The sequence below is a fragment of the Corylus avellana genome, chromosome 5 (genome assembly GCF_965113065.1).
Source record: "Corylus avellana chromosome 5, dhCorAvel1.hap1.2, whole genome shotgun sequence".
Taxonomy (NCBI): domain Eukaryota; kingdom Viridiplantae; phylum Streptophyta; class Magnoliopsida; order Fagales; family Betulaceae; genus Corylus; species Corylus avellana.
This window is the reverse complement of record NC_142494.1, coordinates 16623776-16648403: the sequence shown is the minus strand read 5'-3', so window position 1 is coordinate 16648403 and position 24628 is coordinate 16623776. Positions and strand designations below refer to the sequence as shown.

The 24628-nt window shown below is 43.0% G+C and overlaps 1 protein-coding gene across 1 annotated transcript in view; it reads left to right on the top strand.

Moving 5' to 3' along the window:
- The window catches only part of LOC132183319 (5'-3' exoribonuclease 4), a 43988-nt gene that overhangs the window by 11727 nt on the left and 7633 nt on the right, over nucleotides 1-24628 (top strand). Inside the window, exons 10-18 of the mRNA XM_059596728.2 lie at nucleotides 9292-9384; nucleotides 9479-9547; nucleotides 9637-9732; nucleotides 10643-10713; nucleotides 11680-11808; nucleotides 11896-11972; nucleotides 12071-12111; nucleotides 16982-17056; nucleotides 18376-18530. Coding sequence (XP_059452711.2) covers nucleotides 9292-9384; nucleotides 9479-9547; nucleotides 9637-9732; nucleotides 10643-10713; nucleotides 11680-11808; nucleotides 11896-11972; nucleotides 12071-12111; nucleotides 16982-17056; nucleotides 18376-18530 — 806 coding nt within the window. The remainder of the gene's footprint in view (nucleotides 1-9291; nucleotides 9385-9478; nucleotides 9548-9636; nucleotides 9733-10642; nucleotides 10714-11679; nucleotides 11809-11895; nucleotides 11973-12070; nucleotides 12112-16981; nucleotides 17057-18375; nucleotides 18531-24628) is intronic.

Here is a 24628-nt window from a genome sequence, read left to right as displayed (position 1 = left end):
AGGATTCAAGGGTCTTTAGGGATGAATCTAGTCGTAGTTTCCCACGTACTATAGCCCAGAAATGCTTCAATAGGCATGGGAGTTTTCTGGTTTTAGAGGAGTATGATGGTAGAGATAGGAGAGGAAGAGTCATGGTGCCAGAGGGCAGGCATAGGAAGGGTTGGGATCAGTTTCAGTCGGAACTGTGCATTGCCATTGATTTTGTTCAACCTTTTGTCGGGGACGCAAGGAAGGCAGCGACAGGGAAACAAAGGAGAAGCTTTTCAGAGGTATTGCTCTCGTCATCGAAACAGGTAGAGGAGCCGTTTGGGTCCTTCGCTGAGCCGATTGCAAGAGTTCCTAAATGGCTGTTAGGAGCTGGGACCAGTAATTCGTTTGGGAAATCCTTGCATGCTGACTGCCATGCTAAAGATGGTCATGAAGTTCAGGAGGCTGTTCCGGCGAAGGTTCCGGCGACATGGTACAAGGTGAACAGTCGTGCTAGCTGTGGGGTACAGCAGAAGAAACATGCAAGTTACGAGGAGCAAATCTGCGAAGACCATACTTCAGGATCGTCTGGGCAGGGTTGCGTGTGCGCAGGGGAGAAGGAAAAGTTGAAGAGATCACTGTTGAAGATTCAGGAGGAAATCAGGATCTGTCTTGAAGGTTGCGACGCACGCTGCTCTTGTAGTTGTGGGTTTGGATTATCTGGGCCTAAGACCCAGGCGGCCCAAGTCCAGTCGAGTGGTCAGTTGATAATTCAGGCCAAGGCCCATCCCAATCCTCCGACTGGACAGATGAAGGGGAAGGCCGTTGTTGTGGGAGCTGGACCCAACAAGGCTCTAAGCTATTATAGAAGGAAGGTTGCGGGTAAGGAGGGGGAATTGGGTGCGTTTGAGCCCAACACAGGACTGCGTCCCTTCTCGAATTTCACGAGTTCAGGGGTGCCGGTCCTTTCTGTGTCACCGGCAGAGGCGCCGATGAAGGTCCCAGGGGCGCTGGTCCCTTCTGTGTCGCCGGCAGAGGCGCCGATGAAGGTACCAGGGGCGCAGGTCCTTTCTGTGTCGCCGGCAGAGGCGCCGATGAAGGCACCAGGGGTGCCGATCCTATCTGTGTCGCCGACAGAGGCGCCGTTGAAGGTTCTGCCGCTAGTGGAGGGGTCGAAGGAGGAGATTGCGGCTACGGACTGCGACATGGACGCCGGTAATGCTACGGTGTCAACCTCGACGACAGGCACTGTTGCTCAAGTCTCGGCGTCGACGCGGGTGTGCGACCCAGCCTCGGGTATTCTGGGTAAGGAGCCGGCGATTCTTCCGGTAGGAGTGCGAAGTGAATTTCTGACCAGTTCTGTCCTGTCGACACCCTCTGGGTCTGTTGCCGGTGCTCGCGCGATAGTGGGTAGGGAGCTGGCGATTCTTCCGGCAGATGCTCGTAGGGAGTTTCCGACCTGTTCCATCCTATCGACATTCTCAGGGTCTGCTGCCGGTGCTTCTGCGATATTGAAGAAGTCAGCAATGATGGGGCAGCCAGAAGTTCTGAAGGCAGGGGGGAATTTCGACAAGGGGGAGGGAGGAGGCTCAGGCCATTCGTTGAGTGTCAAGATGGGCAACATGGGGGAGGGGCTTAGTGCTGGCCAGTTGCAGTTCGATTGGCAGGGGGAGATCCCACCGGGTCTGGAGAAGTGGGATCTGCCAGGTTCGGAGGATCTTTTGTGGAGGCAGGGAGCTATGGTCAGTGTCTGTGATGAGAGTTTATGCTCTTTGGGTGAAGTCAGGTCAGGAGTTTGGGATTGTAGCTCGCAGGGTGAGTCGTTTGCTCCCGATTCCTTAGCCTTGGTGTCAGTTGAAGATCAGGAGCCTCTTACAGTGGAGTTCGTTACTCATTTTAGCAAGCTTGTGGGTGTCTCTTGTGATGGAGAAGCTGGGAAATTGGCTGAGACTTTTGGGTGTATAATGGCTGATAATGAGATCATTGATGAGGAAGTGGGAGATGTGGGAGATGCGGGAAAGGCCATGGAAGCACATACGGGAAAAAAAGGTAAGAGAGAGCTCAATAATCTTCTCTCCTCTGTTAATTATGAGGTGCACAGTGGAAGCTCTCTGAGGGATAGTAAAAAGGGGAGGGCTGTTCGGACTTTTTAATGAAGCCGAAGATCATTTCTTGGAATGTGAGGGGTTTGAATGATAGGGATAAAAGGATGAGGGTCAGAAATCTTCTTAGAAATTGGAAGGTGGACATAGTGTGTTTTCAAGAAACGAAGGTGGAGTTCATCACCAACAATTTTGTGAGGAGTTTGTGGGGGTGTCCTTATGTAGAGTGGTGTCATGTTCCTTCGAGAGGGGCTTCGGGCGGCATCTTGTTGATGTGGGATAGAAGAGTAGTTACGAAGGTTGAGGTTGCTTTGGGCAGATTTGTGGCGGCATGCTCTTTCAGAAACGTTGATGACGGGTTCATGTGGGCCTTTGCGGGGGTTTATGGTCCCAACAGAGACAACATCAGGTGTCTCCTTTGGGAGGAGTTGGTGGGTCTTATGAGTTGGTGGGATTTGCCTTGGTGTATTGGTGGGGATTTCAATGCCACTCTGTTTCCTAGTGAAAGGTCGGGGGGGGTATATTCTCGATCCGCAATGAGAGATTTTGCAGATTTCATTTCAGATCAAGGCCTTATGGATTTCCCGTTAGTCGGGGGGGTATCTACTTGGTCCAATAACCACTCTTGGTCAAGGCTAGATCGCTTCCTAGTCTCTCCGGAATGGGAAGCTCGTTACCCAAGTATGCGTCAAAAGATATTGCTTCGGGTTTGTTCGGATCACGCTCCCATTATTCTTGATTGTAGTTGCTTCTTGGGAGGTAAGAGACCCTTCAAGTTTGAGAATATGTGGCTTAAAGTGGAGGGTTTTGTGGACAAAGTAAGGAGCTGGTGGGAGTCTTACATTTTCCATGGCACTCCGAGTTTTATTTTGGCTAAGAAGTTGCAAGCTCTTAAGGGGGACATTAAGAGTTGGAATGACCAGGAATTTGGCAATGTGGGAGGGCGCATTAAGGCGTGCATGGAAGATATAAAGGCTCTTGATAGGGTGGAGGAAGAGAGAGGGTTATCGGAGGATGAAATTGAGAGGAAGAGGTTGTTGGCCAGAGATTTGGAGGCTCTTCTCTTACAGGAGGAGATTAGTTGGAGGCAAAAATCTAGAATTCGTTGGTTGAAAGAGGGAGATAAATGTACGAAATTTTTCCACCAGATTGCTAATGCAAACAGAAGACATAATGCTATTGAGTCTCTGTCTGTGGGGGGCTCCACAACTTCAGATCAAGGGGTCATTAGCAATCACATTACCACCTTTTATGAGTCCCTTTTCTCTGAGAGTCTCAGCTGGAGACCGAGGCTAGATGATCTTGATTTTGATATGTTGAATGCCGGAGAGGCCTCTAGGTTGGAAGCTCCTTTTGAGGAAAGGGAGGTGTGGGAGGTGGTGAAAGGTATGGATAGGGACAAGGCGCCGGGCCCGGATGGCTTTTCTATGGCGTTTTTCCAGGATTGTTGGGGGGTGATTAAGGAGGACATTATGGCGGTTTTTGCAGAGTTCCATGAGCGAGGTAAATTTGAAAAAAGCCTCAATGCTACGTTTATCTCCCTTATTCCGAAGACCAATGGAGCTTCCGATATTAAGGACTTTCGTCCGATTAGTCTTGTGGGAGGGACATACAAGATTGTTGCAAAGGTCTTAGCCAACAGATTGAAGGAAGTGATGGATAGGGTCATCTCTAAGCCGCAGAATGCCTTTGTTAAAGGTAGGCAAATTTTGGACTCAGTTCTTATTGCCAATGAATGCTTGGACAGCCGAATCAGATCAGGGGAACCTGGCTTGGTGTGCAAGTTGGATATGGAAAAGGCCTATGATCATATGAATTGGAAGTTTCTTCTTTATGTTTTAAGAAGATGCGGGTTTGGAGAGAAATGGTGTTCGTGGGTTGAACATTGCATTTCGACTGTGCGCTTCTCGATTTTGATCAATGGATCCTCTTCCGGTTTCTTTGATAGCTCGCGGGGCGTGAGGCAAGGAGACCCTCTCTCTCCTTTCTTGTTTGTTCTAGTCATGGAGGCGTTTAGCAGGATGATCAATGCCTCGATAAACAGGGGTCTCATCTCGGGTTTTTCTGTGGGAAGAAGAGAGTCGGATCGGGTTATTGTTTCTCACCTTCTTTTTGCAGATGACACTTTGGTTTTTTGTGGAGCAGACCCTAATCAAGTTAGAAACATTGGTGCATTACTCGTTTGTTTTGAAGCTGTTTCAGGGTTAAAGGTGAATCTGGCTAAATCTGTGTTGGTCCCTGTTGGTAGTATGAACAATACAGGTACTTTGGCAGGCATTCTTGGTTGCGGCTCAGCTTCAATGCCTTTGAAGTATTTGGGTCTCCCGTTGGGGGCCCCGTTTATGGTTAAGGCCAGTTGGGAGGACATGTTGGAGAAGTATGCTAGAAGGCTGGCCCCATGGAAACGGCTATATCTGTCTAAAGGGGGGAGGGTTACTCTCATCAAGAGCACCTTATCCAATCTTCCCACCTATTTTTTGTCTCTATTTCCTATCCCTGCATCTGTGGCGAATCGTATGGAGAAAATTCAACGGGACTTCTTATGGGGTGGGATTAATGATGAGTTTAAGTTCCATCTTATTAGTTGGAACAAGGTATGTTCTCCGATCTCAGAGGGAGGCTTAGGGATTCGGAATTTGCGTCTGATGAACAAGGCGTTGTTGGGGAAATGGCTGTGGAGATTTGCTCTTGAGAAAGAGGCTTGGTGGAGGAAGATTATAGTGGCAAAGTACGGCGAGGTTTGGGGTGGTTGGCGATCCAGGGAACCTAGTGGTTCACACGGGGTGGGGTTATGGAAGAACATTAGCAAGGGGTGGAGGTCGTTTCATTGCCAGATTAGATTGGTTCCTGGGTCTGGGTCCAATATCAGGTTTTGGGAGGATATCTGGTGTGGTGACAGGTCTCTCAAGGATGCTTTTCCTGGACTTTTCAATATTGCCACCAATAAGGAGGCGTCTATTGCGGATAATAGGGAGTGTTTAAATGGCTCTGTGCAATGGAATATTTCCTTTATTCGCAGGGTTCATGATTGGGAAGTGGAGGTCTTGGCCTCTTTTTATTCTCTCTTGTATTCGCACTTGATGCGAGGAGTAGGGGAGGATAGGATGTGGTGGAACGCTTCAAGAAAAGGAAAATTTGAGGTCAGATCTTATTTCAGAATCCTTGCTTCCAAAGACCATCCCCCTTTCCCTTGGAAGAGCATATGGCGTACCAAGGCTCCTTCGAGAGTGGCTTTTTTTGCGTGGACGGCCGCGCTCGGGAAGACTCTAACCCTGGATAATGTTCGGAAGAGAGGTATTATTGTGATTAACCGTTGTTGCATGTGTGAATCGGATGGGGAGTCAGTTGACCATCTCTTTCTTCATTGTGGGGTTGCGAGTACCTTGTGGAATGCTGTTTTCTCGCGGTTCGGTTTGTGTTGGGTGATGCCTGGGAGCGTCAGGGGTTTGTATGCTTCCTGGTGGGCGGGTGGCAAGTCCCGTAGCGCTATTGTGTGGAAGATGGTTCCTCTGTGCCTTATGTGGTGCATCTGGATCGAGAGAAATGCTAGATGTTTCGAGGATTCGTCTAGAAATATTGAGGATCTTCTACACTTTTTCTTGTATACCCTTTTCACTTGGACCGCTGGATGGCTAGCGCCCTTAGTGATTAGCTTCCCTGATTTCCTTTTTATGTTCTCTTCTTCTTTTTCTTCCTCTTAGTCGCTCTCTTGTATACTCCCTGTGTACTAGGGTTGCGCCCCTTTGCGCCTTGATAATATATCTTTACTTATCAAAAGATTCTTGCTCATTATTTGCTTGATTTCCTTTTTTTTGAGTGAGAATTGTACACATGGCCCTTGGATCTTAATCCACAACCGTCCTTCATCCTATTATTATGGGAAGAGGAACTGCCATTTCAACTAGGCTCATAGGCTGTAGGCTGTATGAATTCTTTAGAAGAATTAAACTCTTGTGGTTGGGTGTATATATTGTTGCTTCTTATAACCTTATGGGGTTTGAAATGGCCTTTACAAGAGTTTGACATCTTTCTGTAGGCTTGTGCATGCCTTGGGGTGGCAGAGTCTTTTAAGCACCAACCATCCCAAGAAAAGCAATTGACCCTTACCTTCTCAGGTCCTTTACTGACACCTGTTGGGCAAGGGTTGGTTACATATTTTGATTTTTGACACCTTTCAGTCAAGTATTGGGTTTAGGGTGTTGAGAAGCTGACTCCTAGACCCTAACTGACCCTTCCCAATAGATTTAATGTAAAACCCCCTGAATTATTCCTTTACTCATTTCATTTGTTAGCCATGCCTCTCTAGGTCTCTCATTCACATAATTATGGGGCCTCTTGCCTCTTGTTCATCACAGAGCTTCTTGCTCTCTCCTCTGCCACCTGTCCATGCCTCTCGGCCTCTCCTCTTACATTGGCCCACCCTCCTTCAGAGTGACCGCCTTTGATGGCATAGGTCGTCTTTGATGGCCTGTCCTGGCATACATTGGCCTTTCACAGCCTCATATGGTGTAGATCGGCCTCTAATGCTCCCAAACCAAGTCGCGCTAGCCCAAACTGACCAATCGAGTGACAACTATTTTGTTTTTTTTTACTTATAAACTGGCTTTTACTTATCAAAAAAAAAAAAAAAAAAACTATTTTGTTTTTTTTTGATAAGTAATGTTATATATATCAAAAATGCGCAAAGGTGCACAATCTTGGTACATAAAAAGTATACAAGAGGACGCCTAACTAGAAAGGGAAAAGAGAATAAGAAAGTCAGAAAAACTAATTACTAAGGAGACTAAACATGCAGCTGTCCAAGTAAAGAGAGAAAGAGGGAAAAAGATTTGAGCTCCTCTAACGTCGTCTCTTGTTTATCGAAATTCCTATAATTTGTTTCCCTGCACAGGCTCCACATAAGGCAAAGAGGAACCATTTTCCACACTACTGCACTTCAAGAGTGACCCCCCCCGACCCCCAGCAGGCGAACAAATCTGCCATGCTATTAGGCATGACCCAGGACAGTCCAAAGTGGTTGAAGATGGCATTCCTTAAGGCACTGGCGACCTCACAGTGGAGGAGGAGGAGATGATCAATAAACACCCCGTTCAGTTTGCATAAGCAGCACCCATTAATCACGATGAGATGTCTCTTTCCAAGATTGTCTATGGTAAGAATCTTTCCCAGTGCTGCCGACCAGGCATATAAAGCCACTTTCAAGGGGGCCTTGGTCCACCTAATACTCTTCCAAGGGAAAGGGGGATTGTCTATGCAAGCTAGGATCTTGTAAAAGGATCTAACATTGAACTTCTATTTGCGAGACAGGGTCCACCAGAGCTTGTCCTCCCCATCTCTACCCCCATCTTTGGGAATACAAAAGGGATATAATGAGGCCTGGACATTCACTTTCCAGTTGTGAACCAAACGAATAAAGCTGACATTCCATTGAAGGGAGCCACTCGAAAAATCCATGTTAACCGCAACAAGCACATCTCTGACACGAGCAATGTTATATAACATTAGAAATGTGTCCTTGAGGTTCTCCTCACCACACCACACTACACATCATCGCAAAATTTGATATAGGACCCATGACCTGGTTTGAATCTGATATGACTTGAAAAAAACCTCCACCCCTTTCTAATATACTTCCATAGCCCCACCTCATACGACCTGGAGGATCAATAGAGAACCACCCGCCCCAATTACAACTGTATTTGGCATCCACAACAGCTTTCTACCAAGCCTCGCTCTTATTCACATAACACCATAACCATTTGCCTAAGAGGGCTTGGTTGAACAATGTCAAATTCCCAATCCCTAGACCTCCCTCGAAAATGGGAGGGCAAACTTTGGGCTAGCTAACCAAGTGATATTTAAATTCTTCACCTATCCCACCTCGTAAAAAATCTCGTTGGAGCTTCTAAATTTGATTTGCCACAGCAGTGGGAATGGGAAAAAGAGAGAAAAAAATACGAAGATGAGTTGGAAAGAGTGCTTTTAGTGGGTACCACGATTTGACAAGTACATTCTTTTCCAACTAGATAACCAATGCTCAATCTTTTCCACAATACAGTCCCAAATAAAGTACTTGGCCTTAAAGCGAGCCCTTAAAGGGAGACCAAGGTGCTTCAAAGGCAATGAGGACGTCCCACTACCTAGAATGCCACCTACCTCAACCACATTATCCACATTTCTCATAGGAACTAGAACCAACTTGACCATATTCACCTTCAAACCAGAGACAACTTCAAAACATACGAATAACAAGTAAGAAGTGAATTTGGTTGGCCCCACAAAATACCAAGGTATCATCCGCAATCAGCAAATGGGAAATATTAACCGTCTCGGAAGGTTTAGACCCCACGGAGAAGCCTGAGAGAAAGCCATTGTCGATAGTAGCGGTAATCATTCTACTTAGAGCCTCCATGCCTGTAACGAGCATAAAAGAAGACAGAGGATCCTCCTGCCTCACCCCACAAGAACTACTGAAGAATCGAGATGGAGTGCCGTTAACCAAGACGAAAAAATGTGCCGAAAAAATGCAATGCGCTATCCAAGAGCACCATTCCCCCCTAAACCGCATCTTTTTAGCAAATACAACAAGAACTTCCAATTGATGTGATATAGGCCTCCTCCATATCCAGCTTGCAGAGCACCCTTGGTTCACCAGACTTGATGCGACTATCTAAGCATTCGTTAGCAATGAGAACAAAGTCAAAAATTTGTCTACCTTTAACAAAAGCATTCTGAAGCAATCCTTGAGATCCGAAGCCCTAAGCTTCTTCGGAATCAGAGCTAAAAAGGTGGTATCAAGACTTTTTTCGAACTTACCATGAGCATGGAAGTCTAAGAATACCCCCTTAAGTTCGTTTGGGCAGCCTGAAGTTCGTCAGCTTGAGGGGTCTTTTAGGGCCCCAACCCCATTGGTTAGGCCATTATTACGACGGACGACCAGACGGTCCAGACCAAAGGGATTGGTAGCCACCCCTATGCATGGCCTAATTAATCACCCTTATTTTATTTTGCTTATTGCAGCATCCTAGCATTGCTTTCTTTTTCAGTCCTTGATTTGGGGGTAAATCCACTATTTATTGTTCCTAATATGTTGGAATGATTTTCAAGTAAACTCTGATAGATTTTACAGCACCCAAGTATTTTTACTGTGCAAATATTAGATAAGTTTGTATTTATACAGTTTGCTTAATCATAGTGTCTTTAAACAATGTCCATTATTCAGGTAGAAAAGGATAGAGAGCTCCAACTTCGACGTTTTTCAAGTAATAAGCGTGTAAGGTGTTCAAGTAACCTCATGAGTCAAAATCCACCAGATGTGAGCGTTCTGAATATTCAAAATCTAAAATTATAATGTGAGTTTTTACTTGTTGAAACTGGAATTTATGAAATTTTGATTGTAATTGAACCAGTCTCGTGCTGTGGGGATTCAAACACCAAGCAACTGTACATCCATTGGCGCAAATGCAATTGTAGACAAGGTTTGCAGTTGACCTTGTGCTTTTGAGATATGTTTGAAATGCAATCTAAATGGTCTCCTGTACTACAATAACTCTTGTTGCTTTGACAGATTAAGCTTGGAGAAATGGGTTGGAAGGAAAGATTTTATGCTGAAAAGTTTGAGGCTGAAAGTGAAGATGATCGCAATAAAATTCAGAGAGATGCGGTAGGAAATCTACTTTGAAACTTATCTTCTGCTAACTCTATGGTTTTAATTTGCTGCTTTGCTGTTGTTTTTCTCTTTTTATTTTCAAAAATCTGAGGTTAATGCTTAGTAAAAAGCTCAATCTTACAAGAAAGATATGTTTGTTTTATCTTTATTGGCCTGGTTGCACATGTGATGCATGTGCATTATTAAGCTTCATTTGGTTTGGTTTGATGTAAAACGTTTTCTGTACAATATTTTAAGTACTTTCCAATGTTTTGGCTGCTCTTGGAGAACTTGGTTAACAGTAAAACGTTTTATGTAAAAAATAAAACTCCCCTTTATTTTCCTTAAAATGGTTTATATTTTCTTGAGGTGTAAAACATGTTCTGGCCACAGCTCCTTTCTTCAAACCCCCTTGCTGGTGAACACCCATACTATAAAATACCCGACTGGTACCCACCAGCAGAAATGAAACATTTTCTGGATGATGGCCAAACACCGGAAATCAGTAGTTTTCCTAGACAATTTTTTCAGCTGAAAATGTTTTTGTGTTTTATGTCAAAAAGCATTTGACGTCGACACAAATGGGCTCTATCCAGTTAGTTTACATTAAAATTCTTTTTACAGTACATTAATTTGACATTGTGAATTTAGTGAAAGTATGGTTTTATTTTGGGTTGATTTGTATTGTATTTTTTGTTGAAATGAAGTGGTGTATTGAATGTGTGCCTTTTCATGTAATTTAACTATTTTTTCTTTTTACATGCAAGACTGTCATTTATTCTACAGGTTCGTGATGTTATGTTGTACCTTTTCTTCCCTCTGCTTCTGCTTTAATCTCTTGGGCTCCTCTAAGATAGGGTCCTTCACGGTTGTTAGTATCGCTTTTTAAAGCTACATAATTTTTAAAGTATTGAAATTGATGTAGGTTTTTAAATATATCGAAGGGATATGTTGGGTTATGCGCTATTACTATGAAGGAGTCTGCTCCTGGCAATGGTAAGTGGTGCTTTCTCTTCTTTCATTTTAGATTTCTTTCTTCTTTTTCACTTCCTCTTATAATTTTCATATAATCAATCTTGGTTCTTTCGACCATTTTCGATTGCACTGCCTTCAGTGATTTCTCTCTTTCTCTCTCTCTCTCTCTCTTATATATGTGTTATGCACCTACATGCACATTTTAGGTGTGGTATATGCATGTTAGAAGGCTGTTCTATAGCTGCAATGTAAAAGTTGGGTATTCATGTGGTTTTGTTTGTTTGAAATATACAAATTGGTCTTAACCTTGATTTGGCTAACTCACCGGAATATCATTGGACAGTGTTTAAGGTTATTTTTATTTTTGTTGGATTTGTTTGGCTAGGGTTGGAATTGTTAACAACCCTTTCTTGTGGAAGGAGGTCGTGTTTCTCTATCACTGTGCCATTTTAGTCACTAATTTGGGCTTGGCTGTAAGAATCCTGATCCTTGGTAGTGCTATATCTGGAGCCATAATAGGACCTTAGGACCTCGCTGTTTACATAAAAAAAATTCGGGTTTCTTGTGAGCAACTGCAAAAGAAAATTGTCTTCTATAATTGGTGTGAATTTGGCTTTTATAGGAGAAAGGAGTTGGACAGTTAGTTGCATGAAGCAAATTGTAGATAGTGGTTTGCTGGCCTATATGTGTTTGTACATGCACATGTCTGTATTTGTGTCCATTTATTTCCGTCATTGATTAACCTTTGTCTTTTAGAGAAAACTGGCTCCGATAAATGTAAGACCTATATACGTATTCATTGTGGAATGGTCATATTTTAAACAATAGTATTTTTAAATGTATCTAGGCATTTTCAGTTGTTGATGAATTTTTAAACAATATTAATTTGAAATGTATCCTGGCATTTTCAGTTGTTGATGACTTGTCTTCATTTATGTAGAACATCCTAACTCGATTGTTGAATTATTTTTACTTCTTAATTTTCAGGTTTTACCCTTATCATTTTGCTCCGTTTGCCTCAGACTTCCATGGATTTGGTCAATTAAAAATCAAATTCACACTAGGGAAACCCTTCAAGCCTTTTGATCAGTTGTTGAGTGTATTGCCTGCTGCAAGGTTTTCAATTTTACTTGTTTATTCAGTTATTTATTTTTCTAATTTTGATTATGTAATAAGTATGTGACCCAGTGGGTGCACACACAGTGCACACTCTCTCCCATTGTTTTACAGGAAATTGATGACAGATATGTCATCACCTTTATTGGATTTTTACCCAACTGGTAATATTTCTGCTGAGTAGTTTATCTTTTGCAAATAAATTGTTGACAATTTAAACTGCTTTGTGGCATCTAATCATGACTTTTGTTTTTGGGGGCAGATTTTGAGCTTGATATGAATGGAAAACGTTTTTCGTGGCAGGTGATGGTTGATTCTTTGTTCTACTATTTAGTATCTATGGTGTTGTATTCATACTATTTCTGTCTGAGCTTGCAAAAATTGTACATTATCTTTGTAGGTAATGCAAGTCATGCATCTGCAGAAGTTATTGATTAAAATTGTTGGCTATCATGAATTTATGTCATAGATGTATATTCCTTCAAATGTCATACACAACCAGGAATATGCTAGGTCAACTGAATTTTTAATAGAAAAAAGGTTTCTTCTACTTCGACAGGGGAAAAGTTACTAGTTCTTGCAAAAGAAATTATAGGATTGGTTTGGCAAAATATCCAAAACACACTTCAAAGAAAAAGTTACCAGACGGATTTTCTGATGTAGCCCCTACCATTAACACACTTTTCAAAACAGATACCAAAAAAATTTTCAAAAAACAAAACACCATACACAACACTTTCCAAAAATAAAACATAGAACACTTTTTGAAAAACTTCTCATACTTTCATCTAGAAATTTGTTGAAACCGCATGCTCATTTTTTCAGGTGTGGAGGCTGGCCTCATTATTATTATTATTTTTAAAATAGAGGCAGCCTCCATGGGTTTTGGTCACCGATTTGTGTGGCGGCTTCGTGGTGTGCTCCAGTGACTGCCAGATCTGCATGGCAGCCACTTCGTGGCTGTCAGTTATGTCTGGCAGTCACCATGGTGGCTGTCGGATTTGCATGGCAGCTACATTTGGCTGCCAGTTATGTTTGGCGCCACCTCGGTGGTCACCGCAGATCTACGTTGCAGCCCTGGGTGGTTATTGGAGCTGCATGGCAGCCATCGGATGTCTAGAATGAACAGCAGTGGCGTGGTGGCCACCACCAAATCTGTGGTGGCTACTGGATTAGTCTGGCAGCCTTCGCATAGGAGGCAGCTGCCACCCATAGAAGGTAGCTCTAGCGGATTCAATTTTTCTGTTGTTTTTGTTTTGTAAATTCTTCTCAATCTTAACATCTTCCAAAACTCTTTTCAAAATCCAAAACCCAAAACAGTTCTCAAAACTTTACCAAACACTATAATATATAGGCTTGGACAAGGACACATGGCGTTTGGCAACCTCATTAATCTAGACATAGGCATTATTTTGGTCATTTTATGTTTATGCAATATCACATATTGTCATTTGTAGTTGCTCCTTTTCTATAGATTATTCTTTGCTGGGTTATCTCGAAGTCCAGAAATTAGTGAAATGGGCAACCAGATCATAAGTGATTAAAGTTTTGTTGGATTGAGAGAAAAGATGGGGCATAATTTAAAGATTTTATTTTTTATTTTTTTATTTTTAATTTTATAGAAATTTTACTTATAGAAATACCGGAGAGCTTCTCTCTCTACCCTTTCCTCCTCTCTCTCCCTCTTGTGCTTGCGATGGCGTGTGTATGCGCGTCCTGCTAGTCTTCACTCCAGTTCATTGTTAACTTTCCTATCCTCTGATTACCTTAGAGCTTTTCCTCCCTCATTTCTCTTCCTCTTGGTTCCTCTTTTCTAGCGGTTGTGTCCTGCTAGATATCAGCTTTCTTTTTAATAAAACTTCTTATTACTTATCAAAAAAAAAAAAGATATCAGCTTCAGCTTTGGCCCGTTGAGCTTCAATGTTTCAAGTCCTCCTGCTCTGCGTTGTAGTCCTTGCTCCAGCCTGGGGTGGTCTTGGGCTGTTTTGGTGATCTCTTTCTTCCGAGAGAGTAGAGAGGATGGCCAAAGATGGTTTTGGGAAGTTGTTTTGTGGAGGCCAAAAAGTTTGAGCTTTCTGTAAGGAAGGGGCCTTGGTCCTTCAATTGGAGGAAAGCAAGAGAGGCTTTTCTCATGTTGCGTTTTTAGGCTCTTTATGTACTTATTGGTTGGTTTCTACAGTGGAAGAAGTTGGTGCGCCACTCTAGTACAAAGGATTTCATCAAATCCTTCAGGGAGGTCCATTGCTTTGAGAGGATCCAACAAATTCAGTCGGTTTTTGGAGGTGGGTGGCTGAAGTGGTCTTACTATGATCCATGAGGGTCGAGAAGGGTGGGGATGGAGCCGCTTCGTAGTCGAACAGAGCAAGGTGAAGGTATACCTCGATTCCACAGTCGGCTCCTTCGCCGTGATGTTGTGACAGCCACTTGGTTTCCCCTCTTTGTCGATGAAGAAAGATGGGTTTGGGTTGGGTATGGACCAACCCATCTTGTTAGGGATCAGTCTTTTGTGGTTGGTGATGCATTGTCGTATGTAGAGGTGGTGTGTCTTTGTGATTTGTTGGACAAGGAGTGCTCTAACACGATTGGGATTTGGGACTTTGGGTTAGAGGGCAGTTGCGCGTGGTTTAGCTTCTTCTCCATTTGATGCTTTATAAGAAACCGAGGTGGTGTGCTCAGTGATGAATTGCTTCGATTCGGAGAAGCAACCTCTTGGTCTGTTGGACAAGAAGCATTTTGAAGAGGATGGACCCAGAGCTCAAGGTTCTAGTGATCGAGGTTCAACTTGTTCTTTGTTTCGTGTTGCTTAGGTTGACGCAACTATGTTGGATTTCAAGATTCTTCGGTTGTGGAAAACTTATCGTGAACAAATCAAAAGAGATGTCAATCGGGCCTTTGGGCATGTGACTGAAGGGCTGAAGGGTTGTTGGTCTTTGGGTTGGGCCAGAAGCCCACACCTGTTCCTATAAAGCTACGTAAGAAAGGATTTCATTTGTGGTCTAGGCCTGGTTGGTTGGTGGTGTGTAAGCCCAATGCCAAAGTGGGCTTTGATGTGGGTCCTAGGACAATAGCGGGGCTCTCTCGCTGGTCCTGGGTCAAAGGCAGGGTTTGGCGTGTGTTTTGGGCCATTAGCGGGCCCTGTCGCGTGCCCTATGTCCAAAGTTGGCGATGTCTGGTTTGTTGGCCCTACGGAGGTGTTGCTGGCAGTTGGACAATCTTTTCTGCTCTTGACAACCAAGTCTGGTGTTTTCCAGTATGATGGGTCTGCTCTTTCTAGGTCGAAGCGGTTAGATTACGTAGATGATCATATCCAGCTATCGTCAAGGTAGTGCTTGCCGATAGGTTTGGCTTCCCTGAACTCGTTAGTAGATCGGGATCTTCCCCATAACTTGCCTAAGCCCTTGAAGGTGTATAATCATAAGGATAAGAGGGCTTCGAAGATGGATGTTGGCCTTCTTGCTGGAGAGTGGCTGCAAGAAGGCCAAACCTTAAGGTGGTTCTGCCCGGCCCCCTCAAACTACTACCAAATTTGCGATATGCCCCTAAACTTCCAAAAGTTGCAATGTCCTCTATCAATCTCCTTTCATTTATGTAACAACACAGGGAAAAGTGTTAGCCACATCTGCGCTATTGCCCCAAAAGGATTAGTCAATTTAGAGCTTCCTTAAAATTCATTATAAAGCTCAGTTTCACCTAGTAACTAGACAATGTGGGACTTAGCACCTATGACTATCTTTATAAACTTCCTATTCTATGTGGGCTTCATTTCATCTTCCCCTAAAATTTAGGTAAACTTGTAGCAGTAGATGTTCTGTGTAGAATAACCCTCTATTGCAGATTGGTAGACTCTGATGTTGACAGAGTGCCAGCTGGAATATCCTAATAGCAGTTGTTTCTCGTATGCTTTGTTTTGTTTATAATATCTGTATAGTTTTTATGGGTTAGGTAGCCTTCCCCATTTTTCTTATTTTGTAATTTGTGCCACTGATACAGGCCTTTGGTCCTCTCTTTTGGTTGATGTAGCCTTTAGTGTTTGTACTCTGTTTCTGGAATGATATTGCGGGGTTCAAACACTCCACACACACCACCACACACCACCCCCCCCCCCCCCCCCCCCCCATTATGGAAGGTTTGAGTGCCTGTTGTGATTCTCTGCATTAAATGTAGTACGAAATAGATTTTAATGGAATTATTTGGGCTCTAACTTCTCAAATGGTTACTTCCATCAAGCAAATAGTCAAATAGGATTAATTGTTTTCTAGAACAGAACAATTAGCTACAGCTTTTGCTAATTTAACAAAGAGTGCAACCTTAAGCATGATTCCATGTCTAACCGCCAATGTTTTGCGACAAAATTATTATATCTATCAACTATGTAAAACCTGCTTTGATTAAATTCTGGAACGTGTGAAAACCTTTCTTAGTAGATTGTTTTGATGACATCTAATATAGTTGAAACTTTAATAATTGACAATCGAATGAGATGACGATAAATTTGTTAATCTTATTATGTGATTGGCCTCTCTTTGAAATGACTTCTCAAGCACTAAATGTTAGGAAGAAAAGATTAAAAGCAGAAAAGAAAATATGAAATGTCAGTGGCACATTTGAAAAAAACTCAAAAGTGCCTGATGACCTCTGCACCTGCATGGCAATTTTGTGACAATCTTTGGTTCAATCTGTGTCAAATCATAATGTAGAGGTATCAAAAAGTAATTTAAAGGTGTCAAAGAGAAAAATGGAAATTGAAAAATGCTTTTATTGTCACCTCTGGTTCACTATCTGGTTAGATGTTGGGGCCCAGTAATTCGCTTGGTTTAATGCCCAGCAAGACAATGCCCCTTGCCGTAAATTCTGCACCTTTGACAACATTGTGAACCATAGATCTCCTTCTTTTAAAGTAGCAGTACATCTATGTCTACTCAGTTTTTAAGTGGCATTATTTGTATGATTTCATCTCAATATTTTTCATTCTTGAAGTGCTCTTAATTTATGTTACACTTCTTGATCTATTATGCTAGTGCGCTTTGTTTGAGTGAATTTTGGTGCTTTATTTTTTTATTTTTGTAACACTCCAGTTAGTTCCATACATTTTTTTGGCTGATAATTTGATGCGACCTTCAAATTTTTAGCTTCCATAAATGTTTTGCAACTTCATTGACATGTGGTTGGGCAGGCTATCTGTAAGTTACCATTTATTGACGAGGCACGCCTTCTTTCAGAGATTACAAAAGTGGAGCACACATTGACGGTAATACTTGAAATCTACGTTACTAGTAATTTAGTTTTAGTTGTGGGTGTGGCGGTTAATGCAGCTACGGAAAGAGTTGAGTCATCGTCTTTTGAGTCATTTTCAGTTTTGGCAACTTAAGAACTTTTCATGTGTGGGGCCAGTTCATTTTTGAGTTACGGGTGCTTTTATGTGCAGGGGCGGAACTAGAATATTTAGTTTTTTTGGAGGGGAGGGTGGGGGGCAAAATTAAAAAAAAAAATTTGGAGAGGCAAAAGTTAATTTTTAAAGATATTTTAATAATTCTTGCGCATAATTTTATTTATTATATCTGGCTTATTATTCCATGATTTCTAATAGTATTAAGAATCTTTTATTGAGTCTTACCAGAAATTTGTTTACTAATCAATTGTGGAGTCCTAATGTTAGTCAAGTAAAAGTCAAGGAGTCTATATAAATATGCTTCATTGTAAAGATTTAGACCGAGTATTGAGTGTTGGGCCTAGTGCGTTCCTCTCTCTCTCTCTTCTTTTTGCACACTGTTATTCTTTGTGCTACTGTTTACTGTTCCTGAACTGCAACTAACTTCTTTCTTTTCCTTCTACTATAGAATGCCAAATCAAGACCTTCTTCCTACATCTCAAAACCCTAGCACCTCACATTACTAAATTCGTAATCACAACTGCCATCCAGAATTTTCCAGCAGCCTTTTTGCTTCGATAAATAGTGCTCTTGTCCTTGGTTCCATTTGTTTCAAAACCCTAGTCAATTTTGAACCCTAACCATAAAAATTCTAAATCCTGGATCTATCAATTCTCCCAACTCTAATCCCACCAAAGCACATGTAGACAAATTTTCCCTAATCTGTGCCATGTCAAAGGCACAGGTTTTAGCATTTATTATAAATTCCCAAATCATATTATATGATGGAGTAATGCTAGAGACCATTTTTTGGCTTCTTTACATCCGTATGGGCAGCTTTGGGGGCAGCAAGAGCACCCAACTGAATCTGACCGCCCATCCAGATGGAAAGAGGACAAACAAATGGTCCCTTGCATTGCTCTATATGATGATATAGATTAATTTGGTGAACTGCACTGTACAAATTTAATTTATTAATTTCTTTCGGTACGGAATTTGAGTAAGATCTTTTAAATTTATAATATTTTTGCTTTATTAAAATATTGGTGCTATAAGCAGAGTCAATACTTAAATGATAAAATAGCCTTGTCAGACAGTCATACCCTTCTTTGTCATGTCCAACATGGGTGCTTGTTCTGGAAATTTGTTGTCTTATTCTATTCCCCTTCCACAGTTTCTTACAAAATATCTTGACACAGGATGAAGAAAGACGCAGAAATAGTTTCAGTCTGGATGTATTATTTGTTCACATTTCACATCCTTTAGCAGTGGAGATACTTTCTTTATGTGAGAAAAAAGCTGGTCATCCAAATTTGCCCGAGGCTAAAGTGAAGAAAATTAACCCGGAATTCAGGTGTGCAGTTGAAAATGTCACATGGTGGACTTTATAGTAGTTATTTTTACTGCTACTATTATTGGGATGGCTGCTATTGTGGTTGCCATCCTATGTGAATTTTTTTTTTCGGATTTATTTTTTTATTTATATATTTTTTTACATTGTAGAGAATCAAGTTATTTGTAGGGGAATATTTGCTCTCTAAAAGCTTGTGTGGTATTTTTATGATAAGTTGAAATTTATAAACAAGTGGGCTAAACTTTCTTGAAAAACTCTAGCCCTTCTCACTTCTTTTCCCTCGCTCCTCTCTCTCTCTACCCTAGGGGTGGTGCATGAAGGCGCGTCCCACTAGGGCTTCACTCTGCCTATGGCATCCCGTCGGTTTGAATTGGTTTTGGGCCTTTCTCGGCCAGATCGTGGAGTAGTTGGATGTTTGTTGGTGGGTCTTCGCCGGAGCTTGAAGGCGATTCCTTTTTTTTGCATTGTTTCGTGGCATCATTTGGGTTGGCTACTCCTTCGGCTACGATGTGAGTGGCGCTTTAGGTGTGATCCTCTTCAGAGGTTGTTGCGTGAGGCCGCGGTTGCTATGCGAGGGGGTTATGGAGCGGCAGTTCTTGGTGGAGGCAAAGTCCTTTGTTTTCTCAGTGTCAGAAGGTGGTGGTGATTTGGCTGGAAGAAAGAAGGAAGGGTTTTGCCAGCGTTGTGTTCTTGGGTCTTCAATGCACCGTATGGCTGGTTGCGATGGTGGAAGTGGCGCTGTGGAACACTAGGGTACAAGATTTTGTTAAATCTTTCCGAGAGGGTCAACAGGTGTTGATTGTCTGTCAAGGTGGCAATAGGGCCGGTCGTTTCTTGGAGTTTGTTGTGTATGCAGATGGTGGCCAGAAAGGGCTCATTTTGTTACCCAAGAGGCATGAAGGGCAGGGATGGCTGATTTGTTGGGGAGTTGAGTAAGGTGGTGGCTTTTCTTGAAGCCATGGTTGTTCCACCGGTGATTGTTGATTCTCCTTTGGTGGGGAAGAAGCTTGGGTTGAAGGTCTGGCTTGATGCGGTTGTGAGTGTACCATTGTATGCGGCGGTATTGCGAGCAAAGCCCAGGAACCTAGCGTCAGAAAATTGAACAGCAGTGCTTGATGGACCGCTGGGTAATGAGCAGTTTTTCGATGGAGATCTGTGGGGTAGTTTTTTGATGGAGCTCGAGGCATTGTTAAAGTGTGCCATTGGTGAAGTAGGTCTTGGGGTAGAGTGTCAGCATGGTGAGCCTTGCCTTTTCGAAGCTGAAGCTGTAGGGGTTGGCAAAAGTTCTAGAAAGGGGAAGAAGATGTTGCCTTTTTGGGTTAAGTAGGAGAGGATTTCGGTGATAAGACTCGATGTGGAGTGGGCTGTGCATAATTTCCTAGTTGGGCTAGAGGAGTTGGGTTGCTATCCTCATTGTGGGCCTTCCTGCAAGTTGGTTAGGCGGAAAGGCTAGGCCTTTCAACTTAAGCCCAGGTCTAAGTTTATTTTTAAACCCAAGCCCAAGCCATGCTTGGTTTCTGTTAGGAAGGAGGTGGGCCTCGGTTCTTTGGTTCCGGATCCCCAACCCAGTTTCGGTTTGCTAAAGAAGACTCAGGAGGAGGGTCTTTTTTTTTGGCCTTCGCAGTCTACCTCGCTAGAGTCGGTCCTGGTTCTTGGGAGTGATCCAGTGGTTGTGTCGCCTCTGATTCTACTGGATCCCTAGCTGTTGTAGAGTTACACCCGTAAATGGATGGATGATAGAAGTAGGTAGATGGACGAGAGCTTGATTGCTGAGGTGGTGGCGATGATCAGGGTCCCGCCGGTCTCGTCGTGGGGTTTTGGTCTTTCTTCGCTGATGGTGGGGCCGCTGCCCAGTCTACGCCGGTGAATCTGGTTTCTATGTCGGTAAGTGGAGATATTCGGAATAGTTTTCTCTGGCGAGGCTTCCTTAACTCGAACTCCCCTAGAGTGGGTGGGTTGGCTCCCTCATCTTTGTCTGGCGTGGGTGGGTTTGCTCCCTCGAACTCCCCTTGTTCGGCATCTTCATCTATTGTGGGAGGGCCCTCATCTTCATCTGGCATTGGTCTTGTGGGCACGCTGTCGCTGCCTAGGCCGACTCTCTCCATAAGAAAGGATGGGGCTGGTGTTTGAGAGAAGGTTGAGGAGGGAGTTTTAGGTTACCCCGAGGCAGTCCAAGATGCAAAATCATGCTATCACACTATGCAGATCTCCTTCGGGGGTGATGAGAAGGGTTTTCTAGATTTCTTGACCTTAGTTGATGTGGGACAGCGTCAAGAGGTTCTAGTTTTTGCTTCTAAACCTAAAGGGAGTAGAGAGCTTAAGAATTTAGAGTGCTCGCTTAACTTTGATGCTAGGGGGATTTGTTTTAGTCGGGGTGAAGGCGAGAGAGCTCTTGCAGTGTTGTAATGTAGGCCAAGATGTTTTTGTGGATTTAGGGTTTCTATTATGGGTCTCTTGGTGTTTCTTCTATCTGTTGGGTTTTTGCGAGTGTTATCTTTGTTCTTTTTTGCTTTTTCTGTTTTGGTGTCCTCCTTGTATACTTGTTGTATGCTTAGGAACGCCTTACGCTTTTTAATGGTATTTCTTTGCTTACCTATATAAAAAAAAAAATTATGGGAATTCTTTGTCCTAGAGAAGTAACTTATTATAATGTTTTTTTTTTATAAATTTTTTTTTACACTTTATCAAAACTGCATGGCTTTTATACTGGAATTTTATAATGTACAAGTACGTAATTGGTCTCTATACAAATAATAGAACTTGTTGGGGTTGAGTTGTATACTTTATTCAGCAGGAGAGTTTCAATTGTAAATCAAAGAGGAAGCCAACTTCAATCCTTCATAATTTGTATATCGTGCTGCCTACATGTATATGTTTACACTATGTACTTAATGAAATTAAGGGTGTGCTGGTTAATGCCTTTTGGAGGTGTTTTTTGACATAAAGGTCTGTTCTTTGAGACATGTTTTCTGGTGTGGTCCATAGTTTTTAAAAATTGTTTTCTTTTGATAAGTAATAATCAAGTTTTATTAAAAGCGTAAGGCGCCCCTACGTACACTGGAAGTATATAAGTGGGAACACCTAACTAGGAAAAGAAAAAGAAAAAGAGAAGAACCCGAAACTCAGCCACAAAAGAACCCCAATAGACCCACCCAAAATCCCTCAAAGCAAACACCCAACAGACCCATTCAAAAACCTTCAAGAACAAACACCCAGAGAATCCCAAAAGCCCTCAAAACCCACACAAATCGTTAGAACACAAAAGCCCTAAGATACAAGCCCTCCCACCCGAAACCCAAGACCCATATAGAGGCTTAGCGTTGTCGCCCTTGCACCTTGCCTTTCCCTTGCAGATTGTAAGTAAAATCATCGTCATAGTTAACTGAGCTCTTCAAGTTGAGTAGCTCCCTAGTTCCTTTATACTTCGCCCAAACGACTTTTACTTATGAAAATCCTCTTCAATGGCGTCCAACAGTGCCAAGGCTGGGTCGTCCTCTTCGTCATACTCCCAATCAAGGGGGTCGGGAGAACAATCCCACTCATCCATCCATCAGATGGATGGCATATATCCAGAGGGATAGGAAAAACACCTTCTCCACCATCCCCACCACCCCATCGCTCGCCACCCTTATCCCACACAACGATACCCCCAGACTGACTGTCTCCTACCGGGCAATTTTGGGGTTTCTGCAGATCATGCGGCACCTTAGGGGTGCTAGGCTTCGATTTTGGATTAAGAAAGCCCCGTCGTAGAAGGCTAGGCTTCGAAGTAGGAACAGCCCCAAGAGAAGACACCGCTTAAATCTTTGAATTTCTCGAAACCTGATTAATAAACCCAACAAAGGATTGGAACTGCCCCGGAGGGTCACTGAGAGCCTCCACCGCTTCCAAAAGTAAGGATTCTCTCACCTTTTTGCCTCTTACTTCCCTAGCTTTCCGATAATATTTTAGAAACTGCTTTGGCATCGGAGATTGGCGCCTCCTTTCGATATCACTAGACGCAACTGGAAAAGTGTAGCAGAAGGGAGAACTAAGAAGAAGACGGCACCTTGCCAGTCCCCTTGGCAGCCGGAGGCTCCATATTCGACGCAAGAGGCAGGTCGGGGTCCAAAACACGGCCAAAGATGTGATCTGAGCCCATACTTGATCCGGGTTCTGAAATGGGATCCAAATCCAGATTCGAGTCATAAAACGGAGTGAAAACCGACCCAGTATCTAACTCGGAAATCAACCCATAACCCAACCAGGTATCCAACCCAGAGCCCAACCCAATGTCTAACGTGGGGACTGGACGCGCGGGACCAATAAGCCCAACCCTGATACGCTTACCTTTGGGCTTCAGAGCCAGCTCACCTAAAATCCGATCCAACTCAGAACGAATGAACCCTAGATGCTTCTTCACCCATCGATTGCCGAAAATACCCTTTCTCTTCTTCCTTCCCAACTCTGCAGCAGCCGCCACAAGAGGATTCTGCAAGCAATGCTGAAACGAAGGAGTTGAGCTCTCCATCTCATAGCAGTCCACCGCTAAACGCTGCTCCACCCCAACATTCCCCTTCTCAAAGCGAAACGACACCGGGAACAGATCCAGTGGTTGCTACAAGAGAAGCTTCATCCCAACCACCTCCGCTGTGGCACAAGAGTTCGATCGCAAAACTTCCACAAAAGATCTCCCATCCTGAACCTGCTTTCCTGCTTGAGAGGGGACCTCTGAATTCGAAAACCCAGAAAAAGTAGCTTGAAACGCCAGCATCTGACGCAACTCACCCACAAACCGACACCATCCCCGCTGATCGCGATCCTCTGGAATCCAGATAATCCCTTGCCGTCTGCCTTCAGCGTAGGCAGCCACCTCCAGGAACCTTCCTGCCTTGTTTCCCTCCCGGCCAACCATCAACGCCTTTTCATCTTCATGAAAAGACTTGACAAATTCATCCCTTACCGGAGACTGTACCGCCTCCTCCACCGTGGCCACCAACCAGGCAGCACAGCGGTGACCCACAAGATAACCCCTACAAATCCCTTCTTTCTTCCAGACGAAAACCTGATTCCTTCGCCGAGAGGTTGAAGGTTTTAGCTTCAACTGAGAATCATCGTTCCATGTACACCTCTGGGACAAGCCCTAATGGGTAGCGCTACCACACGCCACCTCTACGGCAGAAACTATAGAGTACACCTGCTTATTTTGTAAAAAACTAAAAGAAATTAAAATAGAAAAAAAATTGGGGTGGCCATCTCCTCCATTTAGTTTTTACCTTTTTTTTTTTTTTTAATTTAGTGTTTTTTTTTTTAAAAAAAAATAAAAATTAATAACTTAGTTTTTACCTCTACAAAAAGATAGACACATGTTTTGTCAAAATATTCTCACAACATTAGAGGAAGACATTCATAATAGGTGTTTTGTGTTTTGAGTTATTTATTAATGTATTTGTCTTGAAAGCAAAAAACAAAGTTTACCAACATGGTCTTTTGTGTTGTGGAGGTTCCTTCACATGGTCTCACAACCAAGACCCCTCTTCTTTGTCTAGGATTGATAGATTTCTAGTGTCTCCAGATTGGGAGGAGCTCCTAGACTTGATTCAGTGCTTTCTCCCTCGACTCTTATAAGATCATTTTTCCGTATTGCTTGATGGTGGAGGCCTTCAGAAATGTTGATTAAAGGAAGAAGTCCTTACTGGAGGAGATTCAGTGTCTAGATTATTAAGAAGAGGAGAGATTTGTTGTAGAAGAAGAGAGACAAAATGGCTAAAGAGAAAGCAGATTTGGAGAATGTTGCCACTGTGCAAAAAGTTAGTTGGAGGCTGAAGTCTAGGGATACCTGGTTAAAAGAAGGGGGATCACCATGTGATTTTTTCACCGCCTTGCCAACTATCACAAGAGAATAATTTTATCTCTAGTCTTTATATTGATGGTATTGCTGCCTGACCATGGGGTGACCAATGATACAATCACTCAGTATTACAATAATTTCTTTAATGAAAATATTCCTTGGTGCCCCAAATTCTTCAGGGTTGCTTCTCTATTGCTTCGGGTCTTGATGGCTTCTTTATTGCTTTCTTTCGGTTTTGTTGGGCTATAGTGAAGGATGATCTTCTCCG